This window comes from Pyrus communis, chromosome 8, assembly GCF_963583255.1.
Source record: "Pyrus communis chromosome 8, drPyrComm1.1, whole genome shotgun sequence".
Taxonomy (NCBI): Eukaryota; Viridiplantae; Streptophyta; class Magnoliopsida; order Rosales; family Rosaceae; genus Pyrus; species Pyrus communis.
In genome coordinates this window covers 20,203,435-20,231,413 of record NC_084810.1, presented here as the reverse complement: position 1 = coordinate 20,231,413, position 27,979 = coordinate 20,203,435, and the positions used below count along the sequence as shown (strand labels likewise).

The 27,979-nt window shown below is 36.9% G+C and overlaps 2 protein-coding genes and 2 pseudogenes across 2 annotated transcripts; 3 read left to right on the top strand and 1 right to left on the bottom strand.

Moving 5' to 3' along the window:
• Positions 1-350: 350 nt before the first annotated feature.
• Positions 351-4,487, top strand: LOC137741416 ((2S)-flavanone 2-hydroxylase-like). The gene is made up of 2 exons (XM_068481134.1): positions 351-1,283; positions 3,720-4,487. The coding sequence occupies exons 1-2, from the start codon at positions 351-353 to the stop codon at positions 4,383-4,385; spliced, it is 1,599 nt and encodes a 532-aa protein (XP_068337235.1). The 3' UTR covers positions 4,386-4,487.
• An 8,381-nt stretch (positions 4,488-12,868) lies between these two features.
• LOC137743101 ((2S)-flavanone 2-hydroxylase-like) lies at positions 12,869-15,958 on the top strand (annotated as a pseudogene).
• Positions 15,959-16,279: 321 nt separating this feature from the next.
• LOC137743396 (putative pentatricopeptide repeat-containing protein At1g12700, mitochondrial) lies at positions 16,280-19,036 on the bottom strand (annotated as a pseudogene).
• A 1,556-nt stretch (positions 19,037-20,592) lies between these two features.
• Positions 20,593-21,522, top strand: LOC137743100 (dirigent protein 25-like). The gene has a single exon (XM_068483009.1). The coding sequence runs from the start codon at positions 20,593-20,595 to the stop codon at positions 21,520-21,522; it is 930 nt and encodes a 309-aa protein (XP_068339110.1).
• Positions 21,523-27,979: the final 6,457 nt, after the last annotated feature.

Here is a 27,979-nt window from a genome sequence, read left to right as displayed (position 1 = left end):
TCCACTACGCAAATCTTAAAATTTAAACTCATATAACTAACATGATGAATGTCGTCATTATTTAAGGTGGTGAATATCACCATCCTTTGAGTACGGTGATAAAAGTACTCCCTTTAAAGATGATGGAGTAGACTTTAAAATAGGATTTTAGTATGCGTTTAAGTACAAGAAGAATAGTCAACAAAAAGGTGCGCATGAGAGTGGAAGCGATTATTTCCTCAAAATTAATATTCGATAACTTAGTAATGTTTTTGTCTCATTCAAACTTAAAATGCCTTTAAATACAAGACGAACAGTGATGAAAAGGGCACAAACCAAATCATTACCGCTCGTAACCTAGCCAACTAGCCATGGCACTTGAGCAAGTCCTATTCATGATCCTCTTCCTTCTCTTAACTATCCCTCTTCTACTCTTCCCCACCCTAACCTCAAAACTATTTCAATCACACCACCTTCGACTCCCTCCAAGCCCCTTAGCCCTACCCATAATCGGCCACTACCACATCCTCGGCCCTCTCCTCCACCGCACATTCCACAACCTCTCTCACGGCTTCGGCCCCTTATTCTCCCTCCGGCTCGGCTCCCTCCAGTGCGTTGTAGTTTCCTCCCCAGACCTCATAAAAGAGTTCCTCAGCACCCACGAGCTCTCCTTTATATCCCACGGACAGTCCCTCGCTATTGAAAGCATGACCTACAACGCTTCCCTTGCATTTGCACCCTACGGACCGTACTGGAAGTTCATAAAAAAATTGACAGTGAACGAGCTTCTAAGCAACCGTAGCATCCACAACTCTATGCTACTTCGAACCCAAGAGTATCTAAAGCTTCTAAGGCTTTTGGCCAAGAAAGCTGAGAGTTGTGAAGCTGTGAATCTCACTGAGGAGTTTCCAAAGCTCTGGAACAATGTGACTGTGGACATGATTTTGGGGACAAAGGGTTCCAGCGCAGAAGGAAGGGCGGCGCGGGCGGAGGAGGCGAGGCTGGTGGTGCGGCAGGCCACGAGACTTTTTGGAGAGATGAGTTTGTGCGACTTTTTTTGGGTTTGTAAGAAGTTGGATTTGGGAGGGTTTGTGAAGAGAATTGGGGATACGCATAAGAGGTTTGATGTGTTAGTGGAGAAGATTATAAGAGAACGAGAAGAAATGAGAAACAAGGAGAAGAAGGAGCATGTTGGAGAGGAGAAGGAGGAGGTCAAAGATTTTCTTGATATTTTGGTTGATATGTTGGAGGATGAGAGCTTGGAGGTTGAATTTACAAGAGTTCACCTTAAGGCTCTAATTACGGTAATAATTAGCTTCTTTGCGTGCTACTTTTTTGAACTGAGTGTTTTTAACCCAATCTTGTCCACCCTTACAACTACTAGCATACTTTACTTTTACCATACAAATTTATAATCAGAATCATTCATTTCTTATTTCTCATTTAAAGATCATCTTCATAAATATGACTAAACAACCTTTAATTTTGATGATAATTAAGAAAATTAATGATTTTGATTATGAAGTTTAAAGATGAAAACATGTTAATCTCAAGGGGCGGATGCATGTGGTAGTACACTATATCGTGGAGGCAAATATCGTCCTTTTTTAACTATGTGTTTTTTGCAAAGTTTAATTCTAACTAACCTCTTAACACGCACGGGCGGAGCCCTACGGAGGCCACAATAGGCCATGGCTTATCCTGAATTTTCATCCATTTATGAAATATACGGTCTAGTGGTAGAAACAACTTGAAGATTTCAGCAAATCACAAGTCCGAGACTTGCTTATGCTAAAAATCTTTTCATTTATTTTACCCTATAAACCTCATAATTTGTACGTGGTCCAATACTAGTAAACATAATGTTGGGTCATGAGTTCGAAACTCCCGCATCTTCTAAATTATTGTAATAGTTTTGAAACCTCCCACTCCCTTTAATAATTATAAAATTAAAAATAAAAAGTTATAACTAGCCATCTGTTTTACCATATAAGCCTTCTGATGCCAACAATATTTTGATTTTTTTTTTTAAAACCAATTCCCTTTTTTTTTTTCTTTTTTTTTTTGGTTAGTTTATAATCTTTATATAAACCAAGATCTATACAATCTAGAGGACAATTCAATTATGTTGAAAGAAAAATATCATAATACTAGTTTTGAGCTAGTTACCTTATTGTTTTCATTTAATGTGTGAATCATTTTTTGCAAGCTCATAAACAAGCTAGTTCTTATGATATAATAACCTCAGTACTAAATTTTTCATACAAACTTTAAAGCTCCATTTTTTTTTTTCCGAAAGTTGTAGTAATATTAAATACAAATCAAAATGTTTACATCAGATGCCAAAATGTTAAATAACCACTCTGGTTCAAAACCATCCCAATAATGACTACCCCCCATATGCACGACATAAGATGCCACCAAATGCGCAGCCTGATTACAGACACGAGGAGCATACAAAAGCTCCATCACTCTTGTTCATTTTCCATGACAATTAATACAAAAACACACACAAAAATTACATTTTGATGTTTTAATTATATCTCTTTTTCTTCCTAATTTTAATGTATTGATTTTTCATTTCATTCATTGTAATATAGTTTGTTGTAAACATTTAGATAAACTAATTTTTGTTATACAATATATTTCGATATACTTGATCTTCTTCATTTAGGTACATTAAATTCATTATAATACATTTCGGTGCGCATACATTTTGGTACATACATTTTGATACAAACATTTAGGTACATACATTTCCGTACTAACATTTCGGTATACACATTTTGGTACATTAATTTAATATAATACATTTTGGTACTAACATTTAAATACATTAATTCAATATAATACATTAAGGTACTAATATTTAGGTACATTAATTGAATCTTTTAAAGAATGTTAAATAAAATTAAAAAATTAAAAAAAAAAACTTTTTTGGTCAAAAAATAAATTAGAATATGTATATTAATAAGTGAGACATTGAATAAAATACACATTAATTATTTTGAATTAAGAACACATCAAGGGACTATAATCAATATGTAATCTACCACCAGGTTTATTTTAAATTTCAAACTTCTTCAAGGATTAAAGTTAAAAAAACCCCTAAAAATAAAAGATAAATAGAATACAGAAACTGAAAGGGAAAATGAAAAGAAATGGACATGATCGTACGTATCGTAGTTTTATACATGCGAGAGTGAAAAAATAAGGATTTCATAGTAAACTCAATTGGTAATATGGAAGTAGTCTAATGTCTTACAAACATTAAGCACATAAAATGTCCATTCTTTCTCTAATGTGAGATTCACACTCTGACAAAGTTTTACTTATTTGTTACACTTTTGCTTGTATGTGTTCTTCGTGTATGTGTGTGTTACGTGTTTGATAATCGAAGTCTAGTTCTAGTGGGATTTTTTTTATCAGAGTAGTTTTAATGGTTTAAATGTACATTAGTGGTATTCATCTTCATTTATGAGTGGCCACTTAGTACTATAGTCTAGTAGTATTCTTCTTCAGTTTAAGTAAGAAGTTTTAGGTTCGATTTTCGCCAAAGGCGAATTGAAACACATTATTGCTAGCTTATTGTGAGACTAAGCCCACCCTCTCCCCTTGATTGTATTAAATAAAAAGGTACAAAGTTTTGTGACTACCATACATTAGAAGTCAAATTACACATATGAGTCTTCATATTTGCCTTTAATATTGATGTACCCTTAAGTACATTTATTCTTCAGGATTTATTCACGGCTGGAACAGACACAAACGCAATTTCACTAGAATGGGCGTTGGCGGAGCTCATCAATCACCCAAGGGTGCTCGAGAAAGCGAGGGAGGAGATCGATCGAGTCATCGGGAATAAACGACTCGTTGGAGAACCGGACGTGCCGAATCTTCCATACCTCCAAGCCATCATAAAAGAAACATTTAGACTACACCCACCAGTGTCTCTGGTCACAAGAAAATCTGTACAACAATGTAAAATTGGAGGGTATGACATCCCAACAAATACCATGTTGTTTGTGAATGTTTGGGCCGTTGGAAGGGACCCGAAGATCTGGGACTGCCCATTGGACTTTTGGCCTGAAAGATTCCTACAACTAGGTACGGACAACCAGGTGAATTCAGTAGATGTGAGAGGGCAACATTTCCAACTTCTTCCTTTTGGGTCTGGGAGGAGGGTGTGCCCTGGTGTGAACTTGACCATGAAAATGCTACCTGGGGTACTTGCAGCGATGATCCAGTGCTTTGATTGGAAGGTTGTAGGGTCCGATCACAATAATATGAACCGTGATGATGTTCTTGAAATGGATGAACGCCCTGGATTTACTACTCCAAGGGCGCATGATCTTGTGTGTATTCCAGTTGCCCGATTCAGCTCACTCAACAGCCTTGACCCGTAAACTACAGGGGGATGCGGGGTTTGAACCCGAGGACCAGTGGATTGAGGAGGAAGACCTTATCCACCTGTACAATCCCCACTTCCGCTAACTCTTATGTGGTCACAAAAATATTATGAACATTGGTGTGCTGTAATGTGTGTTTTCATTTGTACTCTAATAAAGAAATCTTCCATTATCCATCTGCAAGGTCAGTTGATCATATCATTAACTTTAGTTTTATGATTTGCTGCCTTTGGTGGGGTGGCTTTCTATCCTTCTCATTCCGCTTGATGGCTTGGACACGACATGATTAATCCCTTCCGAACAGACAGTGTAATGCCCTCCAAACGAAGAGGCTCGAGGCGCATGGGAATATTGTGGAATATGCCTATATAATGAGGGTATTCTTATCTTATTCGGAAAAAAATTCACACATCGTCTCCAGGATTTTTAAGATTATTTTGGATCCACAAGTTGATCTCTAAAATTTGTCTAGCATTATCAACTCTTGAAAGCAAACACCAACCGTACCAAACAAAGTTGTTCTATTTAAGTTGCTCTCTTAAGTTTTAAAGAGATTTTATTTTTAATTAGGAATTTGATTTGATTTGGTCTAGTTTTCCTTGTCTTATTGACAAATGGTTGATACTATTTGTTTACGTATTATTGATCCTTTGCAATCTTATTAAAACTTCCATATGAAGAAGAATAAAATATTAAAATTGCATTTGAGTTTGTGAGATTAATAGGTAATTTTGAAATTATATGTACTAAAACCCAAAACAAACTGTTTTATTGTTCATTCAACAGTGTGCTTCCTGTATTGACCCTGCCAAGTTTGTGTTATTACTTTTCCTGTCAATGTCTCTTAAAATATATATTCCTAGGTGTATGCTTTTTGCAGACGATATTGTGTTGATAGATAAAACCCAGAAAGGGGTACATGTGAATCTTAACCTTTGGCAGGAAGTGTTGGACTCTAAAGGTTTTTGCCTAAGTATGTCAAAGACAGAGTATATGGAATGCAAGTTCAGTGGAAACGAAGGTTCAATGAGTTAGGAATGAGGATTAGAGATCAGGAAGTATCAAATAGCGAACACTTTTGCTACCTTGGATCTATCTTGGAAAAGAACAAATAAATGGATGGAGTCCTCAACCATAGAATACAAGCTGATGGATGAAGTGGAAGTGCATCGGGTGTGTTGTGCGACCGTTGTATGACACTAAAACTCAAGGAAAATTTTATAGGACTGTAATAAGGTCAGCAATGTTTTATGACACGGAATGTTGGGCATTCAAGCATTAATATGTACTCAAAATGAGTGTAACGGAGATGAGAATGCTTCGTTGAATGTGTGGTCACACAAAAGGATAGGATTAGGAACGAGGATATCCGAGGTAAAGTAGGAATAACCGAATTTGAAGATAAGATCAGAGAAAAATGGTTAAGGTGGTTTGGACATATGAAACAAAGTCTTATAGACGCTACAGTTATAAGATGTCATTACGAGACTAAGGTTCAAGGCCAAAAGGGTAGAGGAAGGCCTAGAAAGACTTGGAAAGAGACTCTAAGAAAAGACTTGGAGTACGTAGATCTAACGAAAAACTTAGCACAAAACCTAACATTGTGTTGTTTAAGTATCATACAGCCAACCCCATTTAGTTGGATAAGGTGTTGTTGTTGGATAAGGCTTTATTATTGTTGTTAATGTTTCCTTATATGTCTTCCCTCTCGCTCCTCCTCGACTACAACTCCCCATTGGAAACAACAAACCAAAAAATCACCATTTTTATCTCCTTCTCCAAATCAACACATTCATCGATTAATCTTAGTTCGCACTTGAACCCTTAAAATCCTTGAACCCAATTTGGGTTCGACATTCCGGCGATTTTCAGGCCTTTTCTGGTCCCTACAACCACAACTATTCGACTCAGGAGAGTCCCAACAAGAACATTTGAGCTTAGCATGCTTGAATCCACCCCTTGATCCAAGAGTCCTATAAGCCTTGCTTGTGCTAGGTTTTTCTGACGAAGATTCAAGTTTTTTATGGGCCAATTTAAGGCCTTGCCGATCGTTTTTGGGTCTGGCGAAGGTAGTAGGTGATGTATATTTAAACTAACCTAAATAATAGATTAATTTAAACCAAATTAAACTCGCAAGCGCACGAATCAATTGTAGTAATATATGCAAATACAAGGTCGATTCCACAGGAATTGCTTTAACACCAATTTAACCGATTAATCACGCTAGACTTAATTAAACAAACAAATAATAGATTGAATTGAATAATTGATTAAGACTAGAATTAACAAGAAAAATAAAAGACAATTAACTAAAACAAACACATGACACAAGAAAGCCCAAGGTTATGAATCCACCAATAACAATCCTATTTACTTTTCCTAGAGCCAATTACTATCCAATTACCATGTCAATGTTAAAGGTTGTTCTTTCCAAGGTATGAATTAATTTGTGGTCAGGCATTAACTCTTGTATCTCTACATGATAACTATATCCTATTGGTTAGGCATACAACTAAACACATAAAAACCCATTAAGCTTAGAAGATTCATGTCAACCAAGTAGGACTAGCTTGATATTGGTCATCCTCACTAGTTTGTCTACTCTTCTTAATCTTAGTTCCAATAAACCTAATTGATATTGGTCATCCTTATAGATTTATCTAAATCTCTAGATGCAAAATTCCTAAAGGTGATCAGTCATTAGTAACTCAAACCTAGAATAAAATACCCACAAAGATTAAGAATTTAACATGACATATAATAGGATAATAATTAACATAGTACTTCGCCAATATTCAAGTCATAGCTTCATCATAAACCTTAGAAAATAACTTAGTTACACATAGAAATAAAAATAAAAGAAAGATAGAACCCGGAATCCATGGCAAAGTACGTCCCTAAGCTCTTCTTCACAAATTGCGGAGATGGTGAATGGTAGTATGGTGCGGTGGTGGATGGATGGTATCTTAAAGAGAGCTTAGAGCACTTATTTATACTAGAAAAACCCTAAAAGGTCTGGGAGAAAGTCTCCTAAAATAAAATAAACTCCTAAACAATTAATGACACAAACTAGGAAAGAATCCTTCTTGACTTGGGAAACACGTCATCTGCCTTGCACGCCAGTTTTGAGGTCGATTTATCTTCTGGAAAATTCTGTAAAAATATGAAAAACGTAGCTTTATCTCTTATCTTTCCAAGCATATATCGCATGCCACTAGGAAAAGTCGGGAAAGCCTTCAAATCTTCATTCTCCCACAGCTGCGCGATTCTGACGGGAAAACAATTTCTGCGGGATTCATTTATAAAACTGGAATGAATGGCTTCATGGAAAATTATGAAATTTGGATACAACGATCTTCAGACTCTTAGCTTCCTTCTTCAATTGGCCTTGTATCAAAACTCCTTCGGAAAGTCGAATTACCACCAAAAACGTCCTAAGTGCACAAAATGGCTAAAACTGAGAAAAGGAAAGTAATAAGGTTCTTTTATAATCAATTCCTTAACAAAACTTAGGGATAATTAATATGAAAATATGATAAATAATGATCCTATCAGTAGGGATACAACAAATTTTTTTTTTACTTATTTTCAAAATTATTTTATAAGTAATTTTTGTATCTGTGAATTGCTTGATTCAAATGTTATATCTCATCTGCATATTGAGGTTTTCGGAGATAAAATTTCCATTCCACAATATTGATATAGGGCTAGAGATCGAGCACGTACTAAACCATCTAATTTGTGACATATCCTACAAACAGGGGAAGAGAACGGTGCTCCAGATCGAGTTTTAAGAGATCCCTTCAATCTGTTAGGGCCTTGCATATATACATACATGCATACATACATACATACATATATATATATATATATAAAGAGTTTTAAGAGATCCCTTCAATCTGTTAGGGCCTTGCATAGATGCATATATACATACATACATACATACATACATATATATATATATATTATTGGAAATTATATATTATAATATGAAATATTGTAATATATAATTTTAATAATTGAATGAAAAATAATGTTAACCAATTTCTTAGAAAGGTTATGTTGTTTAGGTGAATTCCCTTGATAAGTAATGTATACTTATAGATGAAAAGTTACATCTCCTTAATAAGTAGAAATTGGATTCTATATAAACCCATGAAACCATTGGTATTGAATATAGAAAATTAGAGTTAATTTTTACTCTTGAGAAATAGGGTTTCCCCACTTTGTTTCTCTCATGCTTCTTGAGTCAAATTCCGAGTCGTGCCTTGAGAGTACAGAATATATAAAGTTCGCCAGAGTCTGAAGATTGAAATGCTTTGACTTCGGATTATAGATTGTTGAATCCTGGGAGATGAACGCCTACCGAACTACAAGCACAAGAGTAGGGGCGAAATTCTATCTTTAGGACATTGCATTTATGCAAGCCTCAATCTCCAAGTTTGTCAGTTATTGTAACTTTCTCTCTAGTTGTTTATATTAATCTCATATATAATTGATGTTGTGAATTTCTTTATGATTATTATCATTGGAATTATATTGTTATTTTTCATATTTTTCTAATATTGCTCCAACAATCTAAAGATGAAATCTTTTTATCCAAGTTTGGAATAATTAGAAAATATGATGATGTGTTTGTAAGATGCATATGCAGTTTACGGGAAAAGCAAAGGGGAATTCATACTGCAGATTAATATCAATCCCTAGGATAAGCTCCTTTTTAAGGAAGGAACTTCATTTGAATTTGAAGCATTCAATTGATATCTAAATATATATATATATATATATATATATATTTATATATATATGCGACTAAGAACTTGTGCCAAACAGATCAGAAATGGCGAATCAGTTTTATATTCGGTGGATTTAGAGAACTGCCAAACAGTTTGGCTATTCATGGAGTTTGACTCGTGCAGATACTCGTGTCTGTTGGTGGAAACATACCAGTATATATAAATTAAACTATACGATCTCTACAGTTTGGGTCCGTGATGACAAGGCCAAGGTGAATAGGTATGGTTGTTTTTAATTGGTATGATTGTTTGATTTCAATGATGAGGACTTGGGGGTTCAATCTCGCTTGCGCCTGCTAAAAATGGTTTCTTAACCATGTTTTTATGAAGTGTCCTACAAGAGAATCAAATTGATATGTAGTAGAACATTAGTTTAGAGAATCCCATTATTTAAAATGGAAGATGGAGTGGCTTCATGATCCAGACAAATCATGAGCTCTGATGTTTTAGGTTCTATGAACATCCACTGGAGCAAGCAGGGCAATTCAATAAAGCAATGATGCAATCCTTATGAACGGCCATTCTATTTCGAAACGAAAATTAAGTCGTTTTGTTTTGGATGTATGTTACTCTAGATCGCAGTGCTATCATAAGATGTTTGTTGCAGAACCAAAAGACTTCCACAAATGCTTGAAAGCGGTGCTTCATACATATAGATGTTCTGATGTAACATGATCACAATGATCAATTCGTGGATGATAGTCATCACAAGGCGATGAGTAGGCCAACTTACAGGCCTACGCATGGAAAATGTGAGTGTGCAAGACAAGAACAATTTTGACACCGTTATTTGCCACAAGGAAAGATGTGGTCTGCATCTTTATTATAGACACTGTGATTAACAAAAGAAAACAGCATTACTACGTTAGTATGTTGTGAGATTAATACTAGTATGAGTACTAGTAACAAGAAGGCAATCAGAATTCAGAAATATGACAATAGTCATAAGAGCGTCTTGTCCCTTTATATGTTAGTCATGGGAAAGTCATTGAATTGGACTCCACAAATATAAATAGGTGCGGTTCTTAGTCAAATATAGATTTAGAACTCACTTTGGATAAGTTAGTTTCGTCTTGGAAAGAATGACAATTGAATTGTGAAGGCCAATGCCTACTTTCGACAATTGAGAAATCTAAAGCAAGGCGGTAACCATGAGAACTTAGAAAGTTCGCTAAGAATCATGAAGGTGCCTCTAAAATAAAGTGCCAAATTCTCCTATTTCAAAGGGCTGGTGAGGCTAAAAGGCTTAGCAAGTGAAGATAGATGGAGAACTTATCTTTGACAGGTTCTTAATTCTTTAAGTATGAAAGTGAATTATTAATAGCATTAAAGCAACCACAATGTGTGTGAATTGTGGGTGTAACTTATCTATTTTTGAGATATGAGATTTACTTACAAAGAATGGAAACGTAATTTGCTAATTGGATGAGACAATCAAAATGTCATCTCTTGTAATGAGTAATTGTTTAATGTATGGTAAGGTTATAGACCTTCTATAGATACCTTAAATGTGGGGAAGTCTTCTTCCTAGTATTAGCAAATTACTTACAAAAGTCCCAACATATATATACTTTTGAGGACTTAAAATTGAGAAACAGCTACTCTCATATGAAATATAATTTCATCAAATGGATTGTGCACACCATTAAAAATAGTCAACCTAGTAGTGGATCCAATTATTAAAGGTTAGACTAGAGAGTAAGTTGGTCATCGAGGAGAATGAGGCTAAAGCCAACATAACTAATGAATCAGCTGAGCGGAAACCTAACTTAGTTAATTTGAGATCCCATGCATGGTCTAAGTTCAATAGGCAAACTGGTTGGGCATGATTCAAAGAAGTTAACACACTATATACTTCATTCCTATGATGGAAAAAGTGTGTTGTCTGCAGAAGTTTTAGGATGTATATTTATACTTAATGACAGTGATATCTTATAAATAAGAGGAATAGAGCAGACTATTCTTAATCAGTGGTCACCTATGTGAGAGTAGAAGTGGATCGCTTCTATGAGTATGAGATGACTAAATTCTCTAAAGCTCTCATGAATCCGAGATTTTTTCAGAACCAAAATGAACACAACCGTATGAACCGGAATATATTAGGATTAGTGATGTGTGTAGCTTATTGTCATGATTTACTGCTACAATGAACAGTTCAAGATTCCATATTCACTGATTCACCAAGTAAATCCAATAAGTATTCACTAGGGTAGGTTCAAATTCAAAAGACACATTTCCCGATGCATCTCTTGTCCCCATTTACTCTCAAATTCTTCCTAATTTTTCATTCATGTGGGGGATTGTTGGAAATTATATATTATACTATGAAATATTGTAATATATAATTTTAATAATTGAATGAAAAATAATGTTAACCAATTTCATAGAAAGGTTATGTTGTTTAGGTGATTTCCCTTGATAAGTGATGTATAATTATAGATGAAAAGTTACATCTCTTTAATAAGTAGAAATTGGATTCTATATAAACCCATGAAACCATTGGTATTAAATATAGAAAATTAGAGTTAATTTTTACTCTTGAGAAATAGGGTTTCCCCACTTTGTTTCTCTCATGCTTCATGAGTCAAATTTCGAGTCGTGTCTTGAAAGTACGGACTATATAAAGTTCTCAAGAGTCCGAAGATTGAAGTGCTTTGACTTCGGATTATAGATTGTTGAATCCTGAGAGATGGACACCTACCAAACTACAAGCACAAGAGTAGAGACAAAATTCTATCTTTAGGACATTGCATTTATGCAAGCCTCAATCTCCAAGTTTGTCAATTATTCTAACTTTCTCTCTAGTTGTTTATATTAATCTCATATATAATTGATCGTGTGAATTTCTTTATGATTATTATCATTGGAATTATATTGTTATTTTTCATATTTTCTAATATTGCTCCAACAACATATATATATTGTTTGCACCATTTCACTTATTTGGGCCATTTAGGTAAAATTGGGCATTTGGAGGATTAATGCGCAAGAAGGCTAACTTGAAAAGATATTTGGTTGCAAGTGGAGTTATTTGACATTATAATATTGCTTTTCCCATTTGTATGGGTGGTGGAGGTTTGTCGAGCTTTGTTTAAACAACAATTGCATGTTTTCCTAATACAAGTGGATGGGAAGACACAGATATTCTGACAGAGGATACATGGTGAAAGAGGCTAACTTGCTTCTTTTAAATAATAGTTTATTGCAAGTGGTGAAAACATATGGTGGAAATGCAAGTTCCCCTTTTAATATTATTTCACAATGCAAGCTGGCCAAGCTTCTTTCGGGCAAGTTCATTGTTCTCAGTAAGGAGACTCTTTTAGATATTTATATAAAGAAGCAGAGGCAGAAGGATTATGGACACTTAAACAACCAATTAATCAACTCTACTCAAATCAGCTCATCAGCTTCTTTGTAGGCATTTAGCTTTAGCCAAGCATCCTTTGCTTTCCTTGTTTATTAACTCTTCTGCTCACTAGTAGTATCGATCTCATTTGTAGTTCATGTACAACTCATTTTCAGTCATTTAAATTACAAGCAATCTACAATATTAGTTATTCACTTTCCTCTATCATTTACATTTCCAGCAACCTTGCCATTTATATATTGTTCCATCTCTCCATATAAGTAAAGTCCTTATCTTTAAGGCAAATAAAGAACCTTGATTTGAGCCACTCCCACGCAATGGCACAATCTCTTGGTCAGAAGTCGAACTCAGGCGCAACCACAATCATTCAAAACTCGTCTACTAGCGGCATCTAGTAGTTGCATGCCCGCACCCACCAATTTCATGTTTGAGTAAATTCCCGGCATGCGCCCCATGGCGAATATAGGGAGCAAACATACACACACACACACACACACACACACACACACACATACATACATACATATACATACATATTTGATCATGTAGACCAAAATAGAATGGGTTACTAATCTGTAGTGAACTGGATACATTCATTGTATTGCAATAATTTCATATTCAATTGATTAGGCCCTCTCATCCACCGCATCTTCCACAACCTCTCTCACCTCTTCCTCACCACCCACGAGCCACGAGCTCTCCTTTATAGCCAGTCCCTCGCTATCGAATGATTGACCTACAACGCTTCGCTTGCATTTGCACCCTACCGAAAGTACTGGAAGGTGATAAAAAAATTTGACAGTGAACGAGCCAGTTCGAACCAAAGAGTATCTTAAGCTTCTAAGGCTCTTGGCCAAGAAGGCTGAGAGTTGTGAAGCTGTGAATCTCACTGAGGAGTTTCCAAAGCTTTGGAACAATATGTGACTGTGGACATGATTCTGGGGACAAAGGGTTCGAGCGCAGAAGGAAGGGCAGCGCGGGCGGAGGAGGCGAGAGTGGTGGTGCAGCAGACTACGAGGCTTATTGGAGAGATCAGTTTGTGTGACTTTTTTTGGGTTTGTAAGAAAGTTGGATTTGGGAGGGTTTGTGAACAGAATTGAAGATACGCATACGAGGTTTGATGTGTTGGTGGGGAAGTTTATAAGAGAACGGGAATAAATGAGAAACAGGGAGAAGGAGCATGTTGGAAGGGAGGAGGCCACAGATTTTCCTGATATTTTGGTTGATATGTTGGAACTTGGAAGATAGGAACTCGGAGGTTGAATTTTATAAGCTCTCGTTATGGCAATAATTAGCTTCTTGGCGTACCATTTTTTTTTTTTTTTTTTTAATAATCGATATAAACTACACTAAGAAAGAGAGAGTGAGTTTGACCTCACAATGGGCGTATCTTGTTTTAACTAATAATGTTTTTTAACCGTATCTTGTTCACCCTTATAACTAGCATATTTTTACCATATAAATTTTATAACCAAACCCATTCATTTCTTATTTCTCATTTAAAGACCATCTCTATATATATGACTAAATAACCTTTAATTTTGATGAATTTTCGAAAGTGAGATAATAAGTTCAAATGTTGTGAATATCGAGCTCAAAACCAATTTTTTCTCCTTCACCTCTTAATGTAAATATACTGTTGTATTGAATAATAAGGTACAAAATTTTGTGACTAACATATATTAGAAGTCAAATTGCACATATGAGTCTTCATATTTGCCCTTGATATTGTTGAACCCTATCCTATATACACATTTATTTTTCGGGATTTATTCACGGCCGGAACACAGACACAAATGCAATTGCACTAGAATGGGCGTTGGCGGAGCTCATCAATCACCCAAGGGTGTTCGAGAAAGCGAGGGAGATCTATCGAGTCATCGGGAATAAGCGACTCGTCGGAGAACCGGACGTGCCAAATCTTCCATACCCCCAAGCCATCATAAAAGAAACATTTAGGTTACACCCACCAGCGTCTCTGGTCACAAGAAAAACTGTACAAAAAAGGTTGGAGGGTATGACATCCCAACAAATACCATGTTGTTTGTGAATGTTTGGGCCGTTGGAAGGGACCCGAAGATCTGGGACTGCCCATTGGACTTTTGGCCTGAAAGTGAAAGATTCCCACAAGAAGGTACGGACAACCAGGTGAATTCAGTAGATGTGAGAGGGCAACATTTTCAACTGCTTCCTTTTGGGTCTGGGAGGAGGGTGTGCCCTGGGGTGAACTTGACCTTGAAAATGCTACCGGGGGTACTTGCAGCTATGATCCAGCGCGTTGATTGGAAGGTTGTCGGATCCAGTGCTTTGAGGAGGAAGACCTTATCCACCCGTACAATCCACCACTTCCGTTACCTCTTATGTTGGTCACCATAATATTATGAATAACGTGCTGTAATGTGTGTTTTCATTTGTATTCTAATAAAGAAATCTTCCATTTTCCATCTGCAAGGTCAATTGATCATTACCATTATTGTTTTCTTTATGATTTGCTGCCTTTGGTGGAGTGGTCTTCTCCTCATTCCGCTTGATGGCTTGGACAGAACATGATTAATCCCTTCCGAACAGCCCAGTGTAATGCCCTCCAAACGAAGAGGCTCGAGGCATAATTATGGAAGAAAAAGAAGAGAAATCTTAGGCTGTAAGCCATAACCAGCAGAGCGATTCAGAAGCTCAGTTGGCCGATTAATCTGCAGAGAACTTGTTCTCCCTAAAAATGTGGGGGGAGTTTCTGTTGCTAACTCTGATCAACAGATGAGGGTGTAAAGAGGGTCGAGTCTGCCAGATTCAACATCAAGCACTATACATCTAAAACCTGTCCTCCAAGCCAATTGCTGCTCGGAAAAACAAACTCTCTAACTCTGCAGAAACCATAGGGGCGTCCCATCCAAGAGGTCGTCAGTTCTGGTGAGTTTAGAGCCCAACAATGAGTTGGAACGCCTCCACTCTTGAGCATAGGTCCAGATCACATTCTGGCGGCATGCAGGGGGAATATATCATCAGTACCAAAGAGTCGCAGATTCCTACATCTCCACAAGAACCAGAAGCTTAATCCAAAAGTTCCTGACCCCAATTCAAACCAAATTAGAGGATCCTCAAGTTTGAAAAGTAACAAGACAAGCTGAGTTTGCATTTGCATATTGATATGAACGATACACATATCACCAAATTGGGGCGCCCAAAGCTACTCACGGTTCACTCTGTGCAAAGGGATAGCATACTTTATCAACAAGATCTTTCGACAAACGCACAAAAACATGTACACACGTCATATTGCAGCACCCATGAAGTGTTGATTTTGTGCTAATAGGGAAATTCCTTTTGTCCTGGGAAGCAATTAATGAGAGAAACATTCCCCTTCATATAAGCTTCCCAGACCAGACATCATCATCAGTTTCTGACATTGTTTACCGAATTTGAAACCCTGCAAAACAGTAGCAACCGAGAAAATCAGTGACATCCGTATATTGTTCCATCAAGATCAGATTTGAATTGTTCAAAACACGTTTGAATGTAAAACCAGCCTTATTCCCTCCATGCACCTACACTAACCTGAGCTTAATAAAATAAGCAGGGGATTGGTTATTTCTTCAGCTACAATGTCTGCATAATTTTACAATCGGAAGAGAGATTACATATACATATGTCTGCATAATTTTACAATTGGAAGAGCATTTAATAATATATATATATATATATATCAGAGGAGAGAGAGAGAGAGAGAGAGACTCACAAACCATTATACTCAAAACATTGAAGGGATTGATTTGTCTTCGAAAGTCGGCTTTCAGGCATAACATGGTCACGTACAAACAAACTAATAAATAACCTATAGAATACATCCATGGTCGACAAAGGGGAGTTTTGCTGTTGAATCTCTCCACAAACTCATAGGAATTTGCTACAAACTTTCCCCTGTTGTTGAAATGCTTGGCTTTCTTTTTTCTGCCAAGTAATTTCACATTGCTGTACTCCTAAAATAAATCAATTAATTGCTTCAGCAACCAAAATAAATTTACATAGCTACTGTAGACAACCAACATTCTAAGTCCCAAATCTGTTTCCATCCAAAATTGCAAACCAATCAGCCCTCAACTTCCCCAGATGCAAAAACATGCCAGAACTAACATATGCAATTGTTTCCACGTAATACGATGTATAAGAATGTTTCTACCAAGCACTATAGCTAAGCATATGAAAATACTAAAATGCTAAACTTTGCGGCACAATCAAACAGAAATTATGTTTCCACATGAATAATCAAGATCATATATAATAATACAGCCACAGTTATCAAAGGTGCAACAGGTTCTAAGTTCATTGTGTTAGTAAGAAGGCTCACTTTCAAATTTCAAAGATGCAAATCAACTTCATTACGATCATTCAATCAATGTCAACAAAGCAGGATGTACATCATCTTTAGACAGTAAATCAACTATCAATTCCACAGTTGATGCATCTGCAGAAAAACCCATCTCCACCATTTGTTGAATAAGTCCCATCGCTCGAAATGTCTCATTGTTATTGATAAATCCCCGGATAATTGTGTTATAGGTGCAGTTATCTGGAGAACAGCCTTTCTCTTCCATTTCTTTAAACAACTTTTCTGCTTCATTTATCAGCCCCTCATTACAAAGTCCACTGATCATTATATTATATGTCCAGACAATCGGTTGGAGTCCTTTTGATGATAAACTGCAAAAGAGATTCCTTGCACAATCAATTTTTCCAGCTATGCTTAAACCTTCAACAAGAATATTGTAAATGACAATATCCAGACCCAACTTCTTGCCTTCCAGCTCTCTCAAATATTCCATTGCCAATGAAAGTTTTTGGTTTTTACATAGGCCATCCAGTAAAATAGCATAAGTCCAAAGGTTTGGAAGATCTCCACAAGCTTTCATCTGATAAAACAAGTTTTGCGCATCCGGTATCCTCCCCACTTTGCAAAAACCATCAATAAGAGTGTTATAACTAATGGTATCTGGAGAGAGTCCCTTACAAGACATTTCCTTAAAGAGCACCACTGCCTCATCTATCCTTTTACGCTTACAATATCCGTTAATTAATATGTTATAACTATAAGCATTAGCCACGAACCCCTTGTTGAGCAATAGTTCAAAAACCTTTTTCGCCTTGCCCATTTCTCCTCACAAACAGTAACCATCCATTATTGAATTGTATGTAATCGTATTAGGTTCAATATCTACTTGAATCATCATTTCAAAAACACTGTTTGCTTCCTCAATCATCCCCTCCTTACAAAGTGCATCAATGAATACACTGAAGGTGTGCGCATCTGGAAAGATACTTTTGCTCACCATTTCCTTCAACAATCTCGTAGCTTCTTTCCACTCCCCTAATCTACAAACTCCATTAATCAAAGAGGTATAGGTAATAACATTTGGGGCAATACCCTTACTTATCATTTCTGAGAAGAGGTTCAATGCATCCACAAGTAGTGTATCCTTACAAAGACTATCGATGATTGTGCTATAGACAACTACGTCAGGCCTGCAACCTCCTTCTTCCATCTTCTTAAGCAACTGAATAGCTGCATTGTTGTAACCTTTCATGCAAAGGCCCTTTACTAGCGTGCCAAAAGTAATCACATTGGGCTTACAGTTACCACTCTCCATCAGTTTCTCCAAAAGCCCTGCAGCCTCAGCCACTCTATCCTCAAGAAGAAAGCCGTGGATTAGGGTGTTGAAGGTGGCCGCATCTGGTTCAAAACCAAGCTTGAAGAACTTTCCCAAGACAGATAAACCAAACCCCATTTGGTTTAGATGACAAAAGCAATTAATGACAATAGCTAGAGTAAAAGCATCAGCACCAATTCCGGACGCACCCATTTGGTTACTCAACGACACCGCGGCCGAATAATGTTTGAATTTCACAACTTGACTCAATATTTGAGTGAAACGCACAATGGAAGGCAGAGGACGCCATTGAAGCATTTCGTCGAACACATTGAAGGCATCTTCAAGATTAGTGACTTTTGGGAGCCGGCGTTGTTGGGTTTTTGTAGATTTGACTGGTTGTGCAGACTGAGAGTGAAAGGTAGCTAAGTAATCGTTGGCGATAGCAACAAGAGAGGATTGAAGAGGACAAGGCGTACCTCTGAGTCTGCTTCCATAACAAGAAGAAGCAGTAAACCGCATCATCTTGGGCACCATCTTCAGCGTCTGTGTTAGTGAATGAGTGTCTTCAGCCGACCTTCAACTGGGTTCCGACAAGTGCTCGAGTTGGTGTTATGTCAATTCCGACAAAAACTATGCTTCTCTAAGCTTCGACCACATCCAAAGGCTGCTTCTTCTTTTTCCCGTTGCATTTGATGCAAAAGTTAAAAGGGTGCCTTCAGGAAGCTCACTATGCTTGTTCGAGGTCAAGTAGGCATGTAAACTGAGCTAATCTATGACCACTGTCGGGTTCAGGGAAGAGACGGAAGTTTTGCGCAAGAGTCTAATTGTCGATAGGAAGTCAAGATTCTGGGGGATGCTCTAGTTGATGATGCTTGTGGTGCAAACAGAGGTTTTTGTCTTTCTTTTTTTTTTAGGAAACTTTAAAGAAAACGAAAAGTTCCTGGTACTATTTATTTTAACGAAAAAAATTATATTTTTATATTAAAAAATTAATTTTGATACTATTTATTTTACCTTTTATTTTGTCATTTTTGTTAAAACTCAAAGTTTTCAAGTCTTTATCGTTAGTTTTTTTTTTTTTTTTTTAATTTGTTGACACCAACTCTATTTAATTTTTAGTGGAAAATATAATGGCTTCCAGTATCTTACTTCTCTTTAGATATTTTGAGTTTACATCAATGTTTTAAAAAGCGAAGACGATGCCAAGATGTTTCATGGATTGTCCTGCATAGGTGCAAGCCTTGAGGCGTGAGCAAAGCCTCACATAACTTATAATTAAATGTATATTATGTATATAATTTTAGGAATTGTTATTGGCATTTCAAAAATCTCATTCTACACTCCAAACATTTTATATTTGGAAAGAAAAATACACTTGTGAGAAGTGTAGAATGAGATTTTTGAAGTGCCAATAACACTTCTCTCTCTCTCTCTCTCTCTCTCTCTCTCTCTATATATATATATATATATATATATATATATATATAATTCACACACCCCATTTTACTTCTCACGCACCTTCCTAATTTTCAGTCATCGGATCGGATGAATTGAAGAAGATCAACATACATAAATTAACAAGGGGTGTGTGAGGAGTAATTTGGAGTGTGTGGATAGCACATCCCTATATATAAAATCAACGCTAGAGTCAAAATCAAACATTATAGAAGAATAATCAACTTCCAAATAAAAATTTCTTCACTGTAGGTGAGAAACTCTAACCTTAAAAAAAAAAATATAAAAAGCCCCAGTTGATGCTTCTGACGTGCCTCGACCACGCCTAAGCGAGTTTAAGCCTACTCTTGCTGGGTAAAGGTGTTTCCTCACCGTCCCACCTCGAAGATCGCCTAGGCGCGTCTCAAGTCTTGTTTTTCAAAAACTCTGGTTTATATACAATAAAAAGTTACCATGTATCTGAGAAGTACTTGTATGAAATTACCAGATAAAATGAAGATCAATACGAGAATAATACTAACCCCCATGGTTTTACTTTTTATTCTGTTAATGGATCAAAACTGTAATGGCCTATCTAATTCGTGTTCAGAAGTAATTATTGATCCAAAGATAATAATAATATAATTTTAATTAGAATTAAATTGAAAAGAGAGAGGAGTTGTTCATCTTAACTCCTAAACAAATCCAAAATTTTTAATTAAATTCACATCTAAAACACAAGGCTCAGATGTTTTAAAGCTCTAACCAACACACCAGTACCAGAAATGCAAAGTCTACCTACTCCATGTTATCTACTCCATCTTATGATTTAAACTTAATCTTCTTAAACTAACATAGTATATATTCCCAATAATTCTGTCTTAATTCATCATCAACCCGTCAAACAAAACCTTCTCTCCGGATCATCAGCTGTTCTTCGATTTTCTCCCTGTCCTTCCAATCTCATGGCAACCCGGAAATCGGTTCCCTTGCCCCTCAAGCTCACAATCTGGCTACTTCTTCTAGCCCTTGCCATTCCTTGCGCCATTTGCGCCCGAATCCTCGATGAGGAAAGCCCTGCAGCCCCTGAAGAGCCTCATACAACTCAAACACAAATACCTGTTTCCAATGTGCCACCTCCTCTGGTGGCTACAAATCCAGCAGGCCCTGCTGCAGCTACAAGTGCCACAGTTGGCAACACAGCATCCTACCATCCGCTAACCTTCTTCTTGCATGACATTATCGGAGGATCAAACCCCTCAGCGAGAGCTGTCACTGGAATTGTGGCCAACCCGGCAGTCAGCGGTCAAATCCCTTTTGCCAAACCCAATGGAGCAAACATCCCAATTGGAAATGGCATTCCTCAAAACAGCAACAACAATGGAATCATCAACAACAACAACGTCCCCTTCTTCACCGGCCTTGGTGGAAACACTGGCAACAACTTGGTCCAAAACAATGGTAACAACAACATCATTGGTGGGAATGGGTTTCCGTACATTAACGGGGCTCAGCTCCCTCCTGGAATCACCCTTCAAAAGCTTATGTTTGGGACACTAACAGTTTTCGACGATGAGCTGACTGAAGGGCATGAACTTGGTTCTGGCTTGCTCGGCAAGGCACAAGGGTTTTACGTGGCGAGTTCTGAAGATGGGAGCAGCCAGACCATTGCATTCACAGCCATGTTTCAGAGTGGTGGTTATGCTGATAGCCTCACCTTCTTCGGTGTGCATCAGGTGGCGATGTCGGAGTCTCATCTTGCAATCATGGGAGGAACTGGGAAGTATCTCAATGCAAAGGGTTATGCTCTTGTTAAGACTATTCCTGCAACAAATCAGCACAACACTGATGGAGTTGACACCGTGCTGGAGTTTACTACGTATCTCACTTACTAGTGTGCTAATTAAGGTTTTAATTTAAAATGTTGTTAATTATGTGTTTTGCTAAAATCTCTGCACTAGAGATACATGTTCAAAAACGATTGTGATTTGAATTACAAAAATGATGGTTATTTACATGAAAATGATGTTTTTTTTTCTATTGAAATATCTCTTATATCGGATGGGACTAACGTTGGTTACATGAGACTAAAGTACAAGGGTCTTATGTTTTTATGAGAAGTGTCCTACGAATAAAACGGTATCCTACAAAGGTTTTTCTCCACTTCAAGGTTAGGCTGATTAGCATACTACCTTGACTGAAATTTTAGTCAAGTTATTCAAAGTTTTTTAAGATAAAACTTGTATATACCGATTACGTTGGGGACCATGTCGGTATAAAAGGGGCCGAAAGATGTTGGCAGTCAACAAATAAAAGCAAAGAAGTGAAACTTGTCCTGCGTGGTTGAGGATTAAGTGGGAGGTTTTAAGGCATTTTTGTGTTTATGATAGTGAATAGTTGATTTAGTCACAAGGTTGACCAAAAATAGCGAAGCAGATGCAAGTGCAGACTGTATTAAATATAACATGGGCTTGCTAAAGGGGTTGGGTCATATTGGGCGCAAACGGGCAAGGTCGTGAGCCGGGCTTTGATTCTAAACTCTTGGTCTTAGCCTTCGTCAACAAAAGATTGGGTTGGTTCGGCCAACCCAATGCTAAATTTGGCCTCGTCATGCTCGAATTGACCCTCTTTAACCTCGCTCAATTCATCCTTACAAATGAAATGAAACTAATTTCCTCTCAACAAAATGAGATCTTTTAAATTTGATACTAAGGAAGAAAAAAAAAATTTGAGATCAAATTCTTCAATTTTCCTACCATGCAACGGACATCGAATATCCCAAAAAATGGACGGCTAGATTTGAATATTAAGATGTAATAGCTATAAAAAGATATATTATACGACTAATAATCCGCGGCACTATAGCCACTTGCTAAATTCTTTGACATATTATTCAATTAAGGGTAAATGACAGTTTATCCTCTTAAAATTGTGTTCAACTGCAACTCTGTATGACATCTTTAAAACTTCACAATTTCATAATAAACTTTTGATTTCATTACAATGTCAATAAAAACTTTCAATTTCATTGCGATAGGGTAGTCCAAATAGGTGATAGAGTGAGTCTTGCAATGCCAAGTAGGCAAAATAATAGAGATACTGACGAGAAAATTGACGAATGTTTGAAATTGCAATGCAATCGTAAGTTTTTATATGAGATTGTAAAGTTTAAAGATGTTGAATGGAGTTGCAATTAGCTCCAAGTTTTAAGCTTTTTAAACGTCAAAATTGAGAGATTTTTCCAGGTTTAAGCTTTTATACGTCAAAACTAGCTAGTTCCACATGTCATAATCAAGTAAAGGAAATGATATATTTTTGGCCTAATTGTATTATTAGTTCTTATGATGGCAGGGAAGTCGGAAGATAAGCCATGTGGTAAAAAAATAAGGATTAAACCCTGTGGTAAAGTCCATTAGGATTTCGATTCAAAATTAAAAATTCTATCAACTCTCTATTAATTGTTAACATGTGAGTCACACATATGATTCCAAAATGGAACTCTCCGTTAATTGTTAGCACATGAGGCTCACATGTGGGGCTAACTTTATGTTTTTAGCCTCACATGTGAGGCTTACATGCAAACAATTGATAGAGTTGATGAAACTTTTAATTTTGGACCTGAACCCTAATAGACTTTACCACAAAAGTTTAGATCCTAATTCTTTTACCATGTGGATTATCTTCAGATTACCGTATTACCACATGGATTATTAATCCAATTAAGGCCTATATTTTTTTGTATCTCTCCACTTATTTTATGACACATGAAGTACCCACTTAAACACTAGACCCTTGTAAAAGTTTCAAGTCAAAAGTATAGCTTCATGTCTCAAAAATAGGGGAACCTAACAAATTTTAATTTGCTTGGATATCATAAAAATCTCTAAAGTCATAAAAATCCCTAAAGTAATCATATATGTTCTTCACTTTTCTTTGAACTTACAGGAGTTTGGTAATAATTGTATTTTTTGTTTTTAGATTTTCTTTTATATTAGAGATGGAAAAAAGACAGATGGAATGATGCATAAATCATTGATGTGGAGGGAGTGTGATAAGAGGGGGAGGGAGGAAAAAACATGAAATACATACAAAATGGTGAAAGAAAAAAAACCTACAAACCCATTTGATATTAATCATTACATTTATCTGTTAAGATACAAGAGAGAAATAAAAGAGAGGAAAAGGAATGGCGGGAGAGATGTAAAAAATATGAATAAGGAAAGACATACAAAATGAAAATCGAGCTTTAGGGGGTAAAGTAGAGGAACCTTGAGTTTCAAGAAGTGAAGTAACGACTTTTGAGTTACAAATAGCAAAGTGATATCAAAATCAGGGTGAACTGCCAATTTAGTCCCTAAATTATCACCGGAGTGAAAATTAGGTCTCCAAACTATTTTTCAGAAAAATCAATCCTTCAATTATAAAAATCTGCCAATTAAAACCATAATATTATATTCGTTCAATTTTCCATCAATTTAAGTCATGTTACTTGCATGTGATACACATTGGAGGGTAGATTGATAATTTTTCATAAAGAAATAATGTATTAGGGTTGGGTATCGGCTGGGCCAAATTTTGAAAGGATTGGATCGGACCTGGGCTTAAAAGAAACGGGGCGGGCCGGGCCTGGTACAAGAAATTCTAATACAGGAACCGGATCTAACTCGCCCCGTTTCAGGCCGGGTCCACGGGTCCGCTCTTTTTTTTTTTTTTTTTTTTTTTTTTTTTTTTTTTTTGCTTTTTTTCTTTTCCTCTTCTTCTTTAGCTCTCTCGAATTCTGATTGTTCCAGGAGATGTTGTCACATCCCACATCGTCCAGGGGTGTGATCCTTATATGTATATTCTCATGCCTACCTAGCACGAGACCTTTTGGGAGCTCACTGGCTTCGGGTTCCGTAGGAACTCCGAAGTTAAGCGAGAAGGGGGCTAGAGCAATCCCATGATGGGTGACCCACTGGGAAGTTGCTTGTGAGTTCCCAAAAACAAAACCGTGAGGGAATGGTAAGCCCAAAGCGGACAATATCGTGCTACGGTGGTGGAGCGGGCTCGGGAAGTGATCCGCCCCGGGCCGAGATGTGACATTTGGTATCAGAGACTAACCCTGACCGCATGTGTGCCGACGAGGACGTTGGGCCCCTAAGGGGGTGGATTGTGACATCCCACATCGTCCAGGGGTGTGATCCTTATATGTATATTCCCATCCCTACCTAGCACGAGGCCTTTTGGGAGCTCACTAGCTTCGGGTTCTGTAGGAACTCCGAAGTTAAGCGAGGAGGGGGCTAGAGCAATCCCATGATGGGTGACCTACTGGGAAGTTACTTGTGAGTTCCCAAAAACAAAACCCTGAGGGAATGGTAAGCCCAAAGCGGACAATATCGTGCTACGGTGGTGGAGCGGGCTCGGGAAGTGATCCGTCCCGAGCCGGGATGTGACAGATGTTGAACCACCACGTTCTCTTACAGTATGGCCGAGATCGATATTGGTGACCTCGTTGTTTACCCAAAGCTTGATTTCCTGCGGTTCCTATCATTTCTGAGCCACAAGATTGGAATCTTGTCGGGGCAGTTCATTGTTTTCCTATCCTCGTCGGAGACCCGCCAGCGAATCCCTATCACTGGCAAGGTCAACTTGAGAGCGATTTCCCACACTGGACCGCCGCCGTTACTCCACTGCACCTTTGCACCTCAAGACTGCCGATGCCTGACCCGTGTATGTCCAGATTCGACTGAGACCTTAACCAACCACCATTTCACGCCTGTCTTGAACCTTTGCTGCTGCTTGCTTCAGGGTCCTAATGAACCTCCCACCCAGATCAACATCGCATAGTGCCTGTTTGAAGCATGTATTCCACACTCGTTACTCCCTTCCACCGCATCTTTTTCGTTCAGCCCAGAACCTGCATCGATGAACACCGCGCCAAGTGGATTGTGGGATTTAATCAGAGGTGGAGATTAAATCTCCACATATTGGACAGTAGATACAGTCCTGGCCGGGGGCCCGTTTTCTTAGCAATTTGGACCCGCCCTGCAAGTAACATAGAACTGCACCGCCCCGCCTCGTTTTAGATTTATACAAATTAGACCCGCCCCGTACCCGCCTCAACCCGCTTGTACCCGCCCCTATCCACGGGTCCAAGACCCGTTTGCCCACCCCTATATTGTATGGAGTTAACTTTGGAGGCTAAATTAGACGTTATATTCACAACCTATATGAAATGTTAAGGGCTTATTGGCGAGAAAATGACGATATTACACTCGAAAGTGTGTCAAGTGACTTAAGTTGACAAAAAAATTGGATAAAATAGCTTTGAATATAATAATATGGATGAAATTAGTAAATTTTAATGAATTGAGTGACTTATTTTAGAAAAATAAATTCAAGGACCTAATTTTCACTGAGGTGATAATTCAAGGACTAAATCGACACTTCACCCTTAAAATCAAGTTTCAAGGGGCATAGCTAAAAATAAGCCTTCAATATATAAGATAGTTATATACAAAGTCTCATTTTACTAAGGAGTCTTTCAAGTAAGGATATTTTATGGATCCTGTTTCGGATGTTATTTTAATTATTCAAACCATGTATTTCTTTAATTATTTATACAAAGATCATTTTGAAAACAAATTTGAGACTTAAAAAAAAAAAAAAAAAAAAAAAAAAAAAAAAAAAAAGCAAAAAGACATGTAGTCGTATCCAAAATAATAGATTAACGTGATATTTTAAGAAATTGCTAAAATGACAGGGTGATTTCAGATTTGAAATACAATGCAAAGTAGGTCCTACAATAGTGTCACTTAGTTGAAATGAAATAAGGTTATTTGTATCATTTCTCAAACTAACTTAAACTGTTTGAGGGTACCTCTCAAATAATGTTATTTGCTCCATCCCTCAAACTAGACGGCTAGTGAAGGGATAAGCAGGATTCTCTCCCTTCATATATTCTTCCTTCCTTTTTCACTTTTCTTTTTGTCTTTGTCTTTTTATAAAGAAGTCAACATAAGATATTGACATGGTTTACTCGTGAGCGTTCAAATAAAAGAGGATCGGAAGAAAAAGAAAATGAGAGAGGAGAGGATTTGGAACCCTTTGTTAGGTCAAAGATAATCCAATGTCCAAACACTTCCTTACATACGAAAAAGAAAAGATTTCACGCTGATGACGAGAAAAGGTTGCACCAACCCGTATACCAAATTTCTATACAAGAGACATATTCTATGATATGATCGCTTGATAGGTGGATAATACATATGTCATAATCAAATAAATTAAAGTCACGAAACATCCGGAAAAGGAAGATACAACAAAAGAATAACAAGTATTCAAGTTATGGTTGTTGACATAGAATTGGAATTTTGCTTGCTTCCAACCTATGGACATTACAAAACTCCTTTCCCTGCTGATTATAGTTGGTCAAAGAAAAGATGGATAATATAGTTTCAAAAAGCAAAAAAGAAAAGGAACAAACCCGACCAAGAACAAAGGCATGAAATAATGCTTTTGAATTAATAGACTTGCAACAAAAAAATGTTGGTATAAATTCTAGTCTTCATTTGGTTCATTGTAGGAAAGACATATTGGGGTAAGTACAAGAGAGATTATACTTAGATCTGTAGTTGTTGTTTGCGAGATTTGAACTAATGAAAAATCGAATGTTACTAAACTTAGATCTGTAATTATTGTATGCGAGATTTGAATTCATGAAAATGGAGTGCTACTAGATTAAATGATCGTTTTAATTTATGATAATCCTGTTAGAGAGATAGCATTCATTACTTGCATCCAAAATTTGATCTATTTTGTTTAAGGGTAAAGCTCTCCACACACTAATTTTTACCTCTCACACTCCTCTCTTAATTTCCAACCATCAGATCAAAAGAATTGAAGAAGATTAATTTCCAACCTCTTACACTATTTCTTTATAACAAACTACCAATTTATTCTCTAAAGTTAACTCCATACACTATTTCTTTAAAAAAAAACTACCAATCTAACCTCTACAATGTATCACATGCAAGTCAAGTGACTTAAATTGATGACAAATTGAATATAGTAGCTTCGAATATAAAATTAGGGATGTAATTGGCAAATTTTTATAATTCAAAATTGATTGTTCTGAAAAAATAATTTAGAGACCTGATTTTCTCTGAAGTAATAATTCAAGGACTAAATTGACGGTTCACCCTTGTTTAAATACATATGTGACCACTTTACCATTCCTTATGTGATGGTACAATCCATAGGATAGAAAAAGAATTGAGAAAGAAAAAAAACAAGAATAAGTGCTTCTTGTCCCAAACAATATGTTGTCCTTGAGTGCCGACCATATGGACACCGCATGCATTTCTCTGTTTC

What these genes read in the sequence shown, in the direction of transcription:
- LOC137741416 (XM_068481134.1), top strand. Translation starts at nt 351, where the DNA reads ATGGCACTTGAGCAAGTCCTATTCATGATCCTCTTCCTTCTCTTAACT. An exon ending in ACCTTAAGGCTCTAATTACG is followed by an intron (nt 1,284 to 3,719) that starts GTAATAATTAGC and finishes TTTATTCTTCAG; the next exon opens with GATTTATTCACGGCTGGAAC.
- LOC137743100 (XM_068483009.1), top strand. Translation starts at nt 20,593, where the DNA reads ATGGCAACCCGGAAATCGGTTCCCTTGCCCCTCAAGCTCACAATCTGG.